This window comes from Acanthopagrus latus, chromosome 7 (genome assembly GCF_904848185.1).
Source record: "Acanthopagrus latus isolate v.2019 chromosome 7, fAcaLat1.1, whole genome shotgun sequence".
In the NCBI taxonomy this organism is placed as follows: Eukaryota; Metazoa; Chordata; class Actinopteri; order Spariformes; family Sparidae; genus Acanthopagrus; species Acanthopagrus latus.
The window spans coordinates 19787916-19799130 of NC_051045.1; the positions used below are offsets into that span (position 1 = coordinate 19787916).

Here is an 11215-nt window from a genome sequence, read left to right on the forward strand (position 1 = left end):
GGGAGTCCCACTGGTAGGAGTGTGGGAACCCCAGCCCTGCCTGAGCCACATGGCTTTGTTATGTTAATGACTGGGTATAAAATGAGGGAGCAGCTCCCCCACAGACATCAGAGCTAACACTGCCGTCCAGAAGAAGCTGCTCACTTCACCTGCACAGACATGGCTCCCTGCTCCACCAACTTCTCCTCTGTTCACCACATCAGGATCTCTGAGAGAGACAACATCAAAGTGAGTACAGGAGGGCATGTTGAGGCTTCCGCATCATGCAGCACAGATGTCTGATTGTTTATTTGTTGAATCTGAAACATGGGCTCACCTGCCTGTCTCTTCCCCCACAGTTGAGAAAACCCCTCGTGGAGAAAATGCGCAGAGATCGCATCAACACTTGCATCGAGCAGCTCAAGATGATCCTGGAGAAGGAGTTCCACAAGCAGGAGCCCAACTCCAAGCTGGAGAAAGCCGACATCCTGGAGATGACTGTGAGCTTCCTGAGGCAGCAGCTGCAGCCGGGCCTCCGTCACAGCACGGACTACAACCAGGGCTACTCTCACTGCTGGAGGGACTCTGTGCACTTCCTCTCCGCAGGATCCAACACGGAGGCCTCCGTCACTCCTCTGCGCGGCCTCCAGCAGCAGGAGAAGCGGCACCATCAGGCCCAGAGAACCAGCAGCTTCTCCACAGTCTGCTCCACCCTCAGGCCCACCACGCTGCAGGACAGCAGCAGCAGCAGAGGCCCCGTGTGGAGGCCCTGGTAGAGACTCTGACACTCAGACTCTGAGAGACCTGAGGGGAGCTGCTCTCTCCCTCACTATGTAGGAAATATGTTTCCAGCCTGCTTGTTATCGGTGGGTTTCTTTATTGTCTCATCACATTGATGGACAAGTAGTAAAAGCGAAGGCTCTCACTTATTTGAAGATTGTCCTGCTTTGACTTTGATTCACACCCGATGTTTGCTTTTCCTCTGTGTTTAAAGCTGGTTGATTTTGAGTGATGATGGTTTGGTCAAATCTTTTGAAATGACTGTTTACTCCAGTGGAGTTTATCTTTGGACTGCTCGATGTAACAGTATATGTATCTGACATACTGAGTTATACTGAGAATATTTCTCTTCTGTGTTGAATTATCTATGCCAAATTTGAAGATGATGATGATGTTGGTGTGTGTGTGTGTGTGTGTGTGTGTGTGTGTGTGTGTGTGTGTGTGTGTGTGTGTGTGTGTGTTTGTGTGTGTGTGTGTGTTTGTGTGTGAGCGAATGCAGTTGGATCTCCATATTAACATTTTTTGATGGGATGTCTTTATTACTGTTTTGCTATCACACTTTTGGCTCTTAAACGTTTGTATGACAATTAACAATAAAAAGATACAATCATAAAAAACATGCTGATTCCAGATTGATTTTATTTATGAATGATCTTAGTATAAAAACATGCATTTTTTGTAGAGAATTTAAAAAGATGACTTTTCTTTTAAGATGGGGACATTTTCATGAATGTCTGCTCTAAGTTTTTTAGAGGTCAGAGGTCATGTCATGGTTGGACTAGGACACAATCGACATCAGGATGCTTTCATACATACATAATACTCAAGTTCATTGGTGTCATTTGCACTGAGGACACTTTGTACATGTTAGCCTCAACTTTGTGAAATTATCAGTTTTGTCCCCATCATCAAAAGCATAACTGGTTAAAAATTGCTAACGAATTGCTTGTGGCCAAGAACAATTTAGAGGCACGAGTATACATTATTTTCCCCCGCTCTAATTACCAACTGTAACTCCATGTAATCTCATCGTAACTTTTCCAAAAATCACATTTACATAAAACATTTTTTGAAAGTTTGGAAGTCAAAGGTTGATCTCGGACTATAACGCTCTCTTTGATTTGAGCTTTATAAAGGCCAACATGAGGAAACAGGACAGTGTTTATTTGAATTAATCTTATTCAAAACTTAACTTTAAGGAAACGATGTACACAAGACAAGTATTGAACCCTGTAGACAAATAATACTTCTGACTAATAACAAAAGGGCAGTTTAACATGCTAGAGGAAAGTGTCAGTTGGTATCAATTGATTCACACATGGAAATGTGAATTTTAGCAGCAGTAAGAACAGCATCAAATGTCTAAAAATGAAACCTTGTCACCATTTCATCATAAAACACAACTAAAATACAAAGTTATAATTAAAGATACTTAGACTTCTTTTTTCAGTATATCTGGTTTATTAGACAGTGAGAGCTGGAGAGAGACAGACAGGGCAGCAGAGGGAGAATGGAGGACATGCAGTGAAGAGCCCAGGTCAGACTTGACCCCAGGGTGCTGCTGTAAGGACTCAGCCTTGATACATGGTATACGCTCTGCCACGTGAGCTACCCGGGTGCCCCCTTTCTTCCTTTATTAAAGGTAAATAAGTCACTATAAACATGCTCCATAAACAACACTAGTTTCAAAAAAAAATTGTGACATACACTTTTAACTTTAAAACAAGTTACGTCTCACACAATTAAAATATTTGCAATTGCAACAGAACACTTATATTAACTTCACTGTGAAGTATGGGCATACTATGATATCCTCTCATCAATGTGATGAAACCTTAAAAACATTCAGTAACAACATGAATGAGAAGGTTGGAAACATATTTCCTACATAGTGAGGGAGAGAGCAGCTCCCCTCAGGTCTCTCAGAGTCTGAGTGTCAGAGTCTCTACCAGGGCCTCCACACGGGGCCTCTGCTGCTGCTGCTGTCCTGCAGCGTGGTGGGCCTGAGGGTGGAGCAGACTGTGGAGAAGCTGCTGGTTCTCTGGGCCTGATGGTGCCGCTTCTCCTGCTGCTGGAGGCCGCGCAGAGGAGTGACGGAGGCCTCCGTGTTGGATCCTGCGGAGAGGAAGTGCACAGAGTCCCTCCAGCAGTGAGAGTAGCCCTGGTTGTAGTCCGTGCTGTGACGGAGGCCCGGCTGCAGCTGCTGCCTCAGGAAGCTCACAGTCATCTCCAGGATGTCGGCTTTCTCCAGCTTGGAGTTGGGCTCCTGCTTGTGGAACTCCTTCTCCAGGATCATCTTGAGCTGCTCGATGCAAGTGTTGATGCGATCTCTGCGCATTTTCTCCACGAGGGGTTTTCTCAACTGTGGGGGAAGAGACAGGCAGGTGAGCCCATGTTTCAGATTCAACAAATAAACAATCAGACATCTGTGCTGCATGATGCGGAAGCCTCAACATGCCCTCCTGTACTCACTTTGATGCTGTCTCTCTCAGAGATCCTGATGTGGTGAACAGAGGAGGAGTTGGTGGAGCAGGGAGCCATGTCTGTGCAGGTGAAGTGAGCAGCTTCTTCTGGACGCCACTGTTTGTTCGGGTGTTACTGGAGGAGCCACCCTTCTTTTTATACTGCGTTATTAGCATAACAAGCCCGTGTGACTCAGGCAGGGCTGGGTTTCTACCAATTAGACAAACATCAATAACAGAGCAGTGAAGCAATCACAGGCTGACCAGGAGAGATAAAACCATTCCCATCACACTGAGGATGGTCTGCTGTCAGTCTCTTATCTGCTGCTGTTGGTTATCTCACACTCCAGTCACCCCGGGGGACACAGGATGAATCTCCCGATGGTCGCCCAGGGAATAATTAAACGGGGTTCAATGCACTGATAGTATCCAGGGAAAAGGCACTGAAAGCACACATATGATTATAAATTAGATTACTAGTGCAGAACTGAGACATTTTTTTCAGTATGATCTTATTTAAAATTAAATTTGCAATTTAGATATTTTAGATTTCTACGCATCCTGCTCTTTATAAACCTCTGTTACAAGTCACAGTTTCACAAAAAGTCCAGCTTTGCGTTCTTGACTTATTTTGCCGACAGTTTTACTGAAATAAACAACAAATTCCACTCTGTTAAGATGCACAATTAATGTTATCTTGACTGTGATTTGTTGTATTTGGAGCAATGACTTGGGCCCAAATGAGACTACTAGAGACTGAGTGAATGAGTTCATATGTATCTGCATTTCTTTTAAATTTGTTGTCTGTATGGGACATCTGGGCTGTCTCCCTGTCATTTTTTGGAGCCCTACTGTATCTGTCAGATCGACCAAACCCCTGACAATACTGATCAAGGGACGTTTGAGAACAATCAGGCTTTTCTATTTCCACACATGTGATGATGAATATTAATTTCCCTACATGCCGTGGATCAAATAGCTTGTCAAACAACTCTCCTGAGATCTTCCCCACAGCACCTTGCTCTGGTCCTTGGTGTGCTGACAATAAAGCTCCTGCTTGTTCACCCGTGGCACACTTCTATTGTTGACTGAGGGTATCAAGCCGTGAGTGGACGGAGAGGACTGTGGGAAAACCAAGCTCGGACTCTACTCACACATCTACTGGTCAATAGCGCTGACCTCCCAGCCACAAAAGGCCTTTTCATCTCTCCTCTCAAACAACAGCCAACAGCAGCACTGTGTGTGTGCGTGTGTGCGTGTGCGTACGTGTGTGTGTGTGTGTGTGTGGTTGCACATACACACAGACACAAAAACTAGCCAATTGTGCTTTTTTTTATTTATATGCAATGAGATGTTACGTCATGCTGAAATACTGGTACTCTTTCTTTCTGTGACCAGCTGCCACTTGTTGTCAAATCCCTGGAAATATGATCTTATCTCTTGTTTGACCCAAATATATAAATATCTAATATCTAGAAACTATGAGCAATAAGATGACATATTAAAGGTCACTTAATCAAATGTAATAATCTCTGAGACCTTATTTTCTCCAACACATGGAACACTTCAATTGTGTTAATTTATGTATTAATTCATTGAATTGTTTTCACAAAGTACAATTAAAGCGTCAGTATTTGTGACAATTCCTCGTGCAGCTGCCAGGGGGCGCTGTTGATTCTCTACAGCAGCAAACAGTGTCTTTGTAGTGGTTGAATCTAATATGAAGTTGACAAGATGTCAGATTTAGTCCTGTTGGTGTTTATGTTGGAATGCAATGAGACAAAAATGAAAAAGGTGCACTATGTTGATAGGAGAAAGACATTTTAAGAGAAGAGAAAAATTCACCTTTTGATTTTCATGGCTGAACAAACTGAAACGAGCTGTCCCCAAAGACAACACAGCGTTTGACTTTAGACCATCTTTCTCATCTCAAGTGGCACTTTGGAGGCCTTATTCCCCTCGAGGAAGGCTTGTTTATCTGAGAATATATCAAATAACTGTATCTTTCTGACTTTGTATTGTTACCTTATTAATTTTGAATATAGTAACTTTCTGATTTGGATTTTTTCCAAAAGCTACACAGTGTACCTTTAAATATGGATTTGTTTGATAATTCTGGTGATGGGATGTAACTACAGCCTTGAAATTTGTGTTGAAACTTTTTGAATGGACCTTTTCCCCGCCAGACATTTTACTATGTGACAATAGGTGTAAATGATAAAACCCTGACTGTATCATGTACATGTTTACTTACTCACTAGTAACCCAGTTTATATTCTTATCCTGGTCTTTCTCTTGATTCAGGATGTGACGTTTCCTCAGACCAAAGGAAACCCGGTTCTTTATCTCCTTATGAAATGATTCTAACATGATTGAGGTTTCTGATCTTCTGTGTGTTATTTTTGTCTTGATTTCTCACCATCTCAGCCACTACAATCTGCGCCAACAACGACTGATCAGAAACACAGATCTGTTGTTAACATGCCATGTTTTTCACACCTTACATGGTCATTTTAATTTCATCTTTAATCAGTTCTGATAGCTCCAAGATAAAGTCAAACATCTACAAACATCCAGACTTATAGATGAAGTTTATTTAGACCTTTAAAGACTCAAGGATCTAGACTGCTGCAGCAATTCCCTTGCTGAAACTTTATTTTCTACATGTACACTTTACTATTTACACTCAGCTGTTAGATACATTTAAAAGTCTTGTCTTGTTCCCATTATTTCACCTGCTACACCTGCATCATTACACCTCAACTAGTTCTCATCAACTGATAAAATCACAAGCTTTATTTCTGGCTCATGGTGTACATCTGAATGCAATTCTGGAAATGGGCAGTCGTGTTCATTTCCGGCTTCAAGACAATAATATAAATTTTGGGCAGGAAGTAGCCCCAGAAGAAGGCCAGGACGCTGAAGAGTATGGCAAACACGTATGCAGCTATGGTGAAGGGGCCCCTGCTGATGAGATAGAGAGTGAAGAAGCTCATCCAGGAGATCATGTACACCATGAGGCTGAAGGTGATACTCTTGGCCTCGTTGTAGTTGGCTGGCAGGTCTTTGCCCATGTAGCTGAAAGAGAAGCAGAGGATGCTGAGCAGTGCTACATAGCCGAGCTCAATAGCTGAACCAGGTGAGAGGGTGTTACTGCACTCCAGCACGATGCTGTCGTGGTAGAAGTCGAGATCCTGGCTGGGCTTAGGAGGGTCGAGGGCCACACGGAGCACAGATATAACCAAGAGGGTGGCAGACACAAGGAAAATGGTGATCTCTGGCCCATTTTTCTTGGCCCACTTGTCATAGGCTGGCGGCAGCTTGGACGCAAATTTAAAAATGCAGACGACCTGGAGGGAGCGCACAGTGATGCAGGCCAGGCACACAGTGAAGCTGAACATGAACAGTGGCTGCTTGAGGATGCAGGCCAGAGGCGACGGCTGGCCAAAATGGCACAAAGAGCTCATGGCAGCAGCAGTCAGGGCTGCCAGCATCAGGAGGCAGGTGCGGCCTCCGGCGGACTTGGCCACTGGTGTGTTCAGGTTGAGCAGGAGGATTACTGCAGAGCTGGAGGTCATGAGAAGACAGCTGGCCAGAAAGAAGAGCAGAGCGATGGCGAGGGGGTCGTCCCAGGCCAGCAGCAGGACGGTCCTTTTCAGACACTGAACGCTGCTCGGGGGAGCCCACTCCTCTGACAGACACTGCTGGCATGTAGTGGGATCTGTGGAAGAGGAACAGTAAAGAAAAAGAGGAAAACATGGATGTAAAAGCTGGGCTGGGTTTTTTGTTCAGGGTGATAGAGTTAAAAGTTAAAGGGACAGTTCACCCAAAAATCAAAAACACATATTTTCCTCTACCTGTAGTGCCATTTTTCCATCTAGATTGTTTTGGTGAGTTAAGTTTTGAGATATCAACCACAGAGATGTCTGCCTTCTCTCCAGTATAACAGAAGAAGGTGGCAGTGACATGTGTGGTGCTCAAAGTGCCAAAAAATACATCTGAAAAACTCAACAGCAGTGTCTCCTTCAGGAAGTCATGACCTGGGGATTATCTTCAGTAACCAGGTCACTTTGAGCACAACAAGCTGTGTAGCATGCTATCCAGTTCCATTATTTTTAAAAGGAAAGCTGACATTTCTACAGACAAAATCTCAATATCCCTTCAGCTCACACCAAAACAACTAGATGGACAAATAGCACTACAGGCAAAAGGAACATTTTTTGGGGTGAAATGTTTTGGTCTTGGAGGGGAAACATTCAGCAGCGTGTTCTGGCCATTTGTCACATGATGTTAAGCACAGTGATCCCATTCAAAAAAAGGTTTTACATCCCTTTGGTGCCTGATTCAAAATAGAGTGTGAGTACGTAGCACCACCTTCTGGTTGACTCCACTCACAACCGCTGGACAATACTGCTGTGACTGGGGGGGGATGACATGGGACATCCATCTCCTGTCATCTTTGATGCACTTTATCTTGAACTTTTACATATATTTTTTTATATTTTTCTACTTCCTACTGTTTTTTATTTGCTGTTACGCACTCCCTGAACTGCACCACATAGACACACGCACACACACACACACACACACACACACACACACACACACACACACACACACACACACACACACACACACACACACACACACACACACACACACACACATTTACAGGTTACAGCATATGATTCTCAGTCTTTACAAATTAATTCTCTCTCTGTTTTGGTCTTTGAATATGTTTCTGGTGCTCTGGCTGGTCTCTGTGCGTCCTCATGTTACCGCTCAGATTAAGGAACGTAGCAGCAGGACAGGGCAGGCAGTCGAAGCAGCAAGTGTGTTGGCCTGTCAGCAGCTTCCTGTGTCCACTTGGGCAAGGCGGGGAGCAGATGGACTGTGGCACCTAGACACCAACAGCAGGGTTTAAAAAGGAAATACATTACTTTTATTTTATCAGATAATATCACTGAGATCAAAATCTCCAGACTCAGTACTTCATCCGATGGTATGGTGCAAAGTCTTGGAGAGTTCAATATTTACATGCAGACTTTCAAGAATGATAAGTTACAGATTGACAAAATGACCCCACTGGGATTCAATAACACATACCTAAACAACAGTCTATTAAAATAGACATTTTCGGCTGCAATTTGAGCTGAATTTAAAAACTACAACCACTCCACTCAAAAATACTTCCGAAGGTCTTACTTGACTTGACTCTCCTGAGTTGTGCCACTCGATTAGATCGACATTGATCGTGAGAGAAATGGGATTCGGGCTAAAAGAGCCCACCTCTCTGACAGACCAGTTGGGCCCCCTCCAAATCCAGCAAACGATGTCATATCCAGTGGGAGGGTCACCGTTGGCATCGAAATAGACAGAGGTGTTTTGAAAAGTGAACTGCACCTGCTTGAGCCACGAGAGGAGCTGTGGTGGAGAGGGAGAAGGAACATCAGTGCAGCAACACAGAAAGCGGCTCTGGGGGATGCATTTGTATACTTGGCAGGACCAGAGATATCACCTTTTTTAATCTACTGCACCTACATTACCCACAAAGCAGCTTAGCTACTAAGTGACATCACTGGTGATAATTTATCAGGTCACGTGCAGCTTCTACTGGAGCCACAAAAGACTTTTGAATATTTCTCCCACATATGCAGAGGTACTCACCATTGCCTGTAAACCCTAACCCTAACATTTCTGGAGTTACCCTTTAATGTAGTGCTTCAGTCAAAGAAAAGTGGCACAGACATGAAAGATACTTGTGCTGAGAGACACGACTACAACTTCCTTGAGAGAGAATATTTTGTGACTATTTCCCAAAGTTGCCTGATTCTGTGTTTCAAGATGCCATCTGCTCACCTCCCACGGATACACCCTCCTCCTCTGGCACGCTCCCGAATCACAGCCAAGTGCCTGGTGCAGGGCATGAGCTAGAGCATACGTCGCCTTATAAACATTGGCAGAGGAGGTGACGTCGTGTTTCTCCAGAGGAAAGTCCATCCTGGCGAGGCTGTACACATCTGTGCTCTGTAAGCAGTCATTGTCTGAGTTGGTGTTAACATTAGAGACGTCCTGATCCATTGCATCCTCCAACACCTTCGCCTCAAACTCCTGAAAGCCAGATATGTTTGAATATTTGATGGACACGCCAAGCACAGTGCCGATGCTTTGGACCCCAGGTATGCTTGATATAAGAGAAGATGCTGACCAATCCTCTGACCCGATCCATACCTTATCTGTCATCTTCTCCTCAATGATGAATGGGACTAGATAACTGAATTCCACCCTATTGGAGAAGACCACAATAGTGTTGACTTTGGTCTTCAGCAAATTGTGCACGATGTCCCTCATCTTCTGTTTATTGTCATCTGAGTAAGCTGGGATGATTCCTTGGTAGGCGACGCAGATGCCGGAGTCTGGTGCCTGCGTGGCTAGGCTTTGCATTCCATCCAGGCCATAGGCATTGTCACTGCTTAGGACGGCAACCCAGGTCCAGTTGAAACGAAGCAGAAGCTGGATCATGGCTGCCACCTGGTTCTTATCACTGGGAATCGTGCGGAAAAAGGATGGATAGATGAACTTGTTGCTCAGCTTTTCATTTGATGATTCATAAGAGATCTAAATGAAACAAAGAACATGACAGGAATTATTAGTAAGGGACCTCGCAGCTCTCCCTATACAAGTACCCATCTACTTCAGTTCTTCAGGAAAATGCTGTGACGCAGTTCTGCTGTGAAGCTCCAGAAATGTTTTGAAACATGCAAAACTTCAACAGACTTTCCATCAGCATGAGGGTGAGAAGATAATTACTGAATTTTTGCTTTTGGATGTGCTGTTACTCAAAAAATTGGACGATAACTTACTTGTGGTATAAGATAGGACCCCAGTAAAACAGCGGGGGTGAGCGTTTTGCTGCTGCTGTCTGGCCCAATCAAAGCCACTCCTCTCTGATCGCTGTGGGTGAAGTTTGACTCTTTGTCTCTCTGTGTCCCAGATGTTAAGGGGCCCCAGTGCTCCAGCAAGTCCACTGCAGCCAGGACAGCAGCAGATTTGGAGCAGCCATCGTACATCTGATAGCCCAGCTTCACTCCTGGTAAAAGAGACTGTGGCCCGGTGCTGTTGTTGATCTCTTCCACAGCAAATCTCATTGCTTGCATCAGGTGATATCCGTGTTGGTTGGCTTTACCTCTGGAAAAGGTTGCATGTCACATAGTGAATAAAACTCCAGATTATGAAAAATGTACGATATTTTGGTTGATGTCATAGACAGACCACCAGTGAAATACAGTAAAAATCAGTGGAGGTTCACTGTCCAGCACAACTTACCGATTGCAATCAACCAAATCAGGCAAACTACTCGTTGATCCAGGTTCATAGTGGAGAGGAAAGAGCCCAGCGAGGATGAAGTCGCCCTGCAGTTGCAACCCCTGACCCTGAGAGATGTAGTCCAGTGCACCATTAGCCAAATGCAGCATCAGCCAGCCCAAGGACAAGAACACGGCACCAAACACATCCATGCTTCACCTCCACCTTACACAGGCTGCTGTGGTTTGCAAAAGGGATCAGAGGCTGTTTATCAGAGTGTGGCTTGATGGAGGGAGGGATGAGTGGACCACTTTTGCATCTTTTCCGGGGAGCGTTGCTTGAGTGTATCTTATTCGCATGTCATATTTGTTTATGTGACTGTAGAGTTTCCACCCCATTGAAATCAAATAAACATGGGTACATTTCAAAACAATTAGAATGTCACGAAAAAGTTCAATATTTTTTGTCACTCATTTCAGAAAGTGAAAACCACACATTATATAGATTCATTACACAAAGAGTGAAAATTTTCTTGCAGTTTTGGTGATTATGGCTTACAGATAATGAAAACCCAAAATTCAGTGTCTCAGAAAACTAGAACATTGTATGAAATCAATAAAGGCTTCTGTATTCATTCTATGCACTAAATACTTGGTTGGGCCTCCTTTTGCATGAATTACTGCATCAGT

The 11215-nt window shown here is 44.1% G+C and overlaps 3 protein-coding genes across 3 annotated transcripts; 1 reads left to right on the forward strand and 2 right to left on the reverse strand.

The window, feature by feature from the left end:
* Nucleotides 1-28: 28 nt before the first annotated feature.
* her12 (hairy-related 12) lies at nt 29-1330 on the forward strand. The gene is made up of 2 exons (XM_037104886.1): nt 29-228; nt 339-1330. The coding sequence occupies exons 1-2, from the start codon at nt 160-162 to the stop codon at nt 753-755; spliced, it is 486 nt and encodes a 161-aa protein (XP_036960781.1). The 5' UTR covers nt 29-159; the 3' UTR covers nt 756-1330.
* A 1226-nt stretch (nt 1331-2556) lies between these two features.
* Nucleotides 2557-3433, reverse strand: LOC119023221 (transcription factor HES-5-like). Its single transcript, XM_037104980.1, has 2 exons — nt 3232-3433; nt 2557-3121 (listed from the first exon to the last, which is right to left on the reverse strand). Exons 1-2 carry the CDS (start codon nt 3298-3300, stop codon nt 2705-2707), a joined length of 486 nt encoding a protein of 161 aa, XP_036960875.1. The 5' UTR covers nt 3301-3433; the 3' UTR covers nt 2557-2704.
* Nucleotides 3434-6016: 2583 nt separating this feature from the next.
* Nucleotides 6017-10738, reverse strand: LOC119023571 (taste receptor type 1 member 1-like). Its single transcript, XM_037105623.1, has 6 exons — nt 10548-10738; nt 10085-10409; nt 9081-9839; nt 8427-8645; nt 8001-8121; nt 6017-6942 (listed from the first exon to the last, which is right to left on the reverse strand). Exons 1-6 carry the CDS (start codon nt 10736-10738, stop codon nt 6017-6019), a joined length of 2541 nt encoding a protein of 846 aa, XP_036961518.1.
* Nucleotides 10739-11215: the final 477 nt, after the last annotated feature.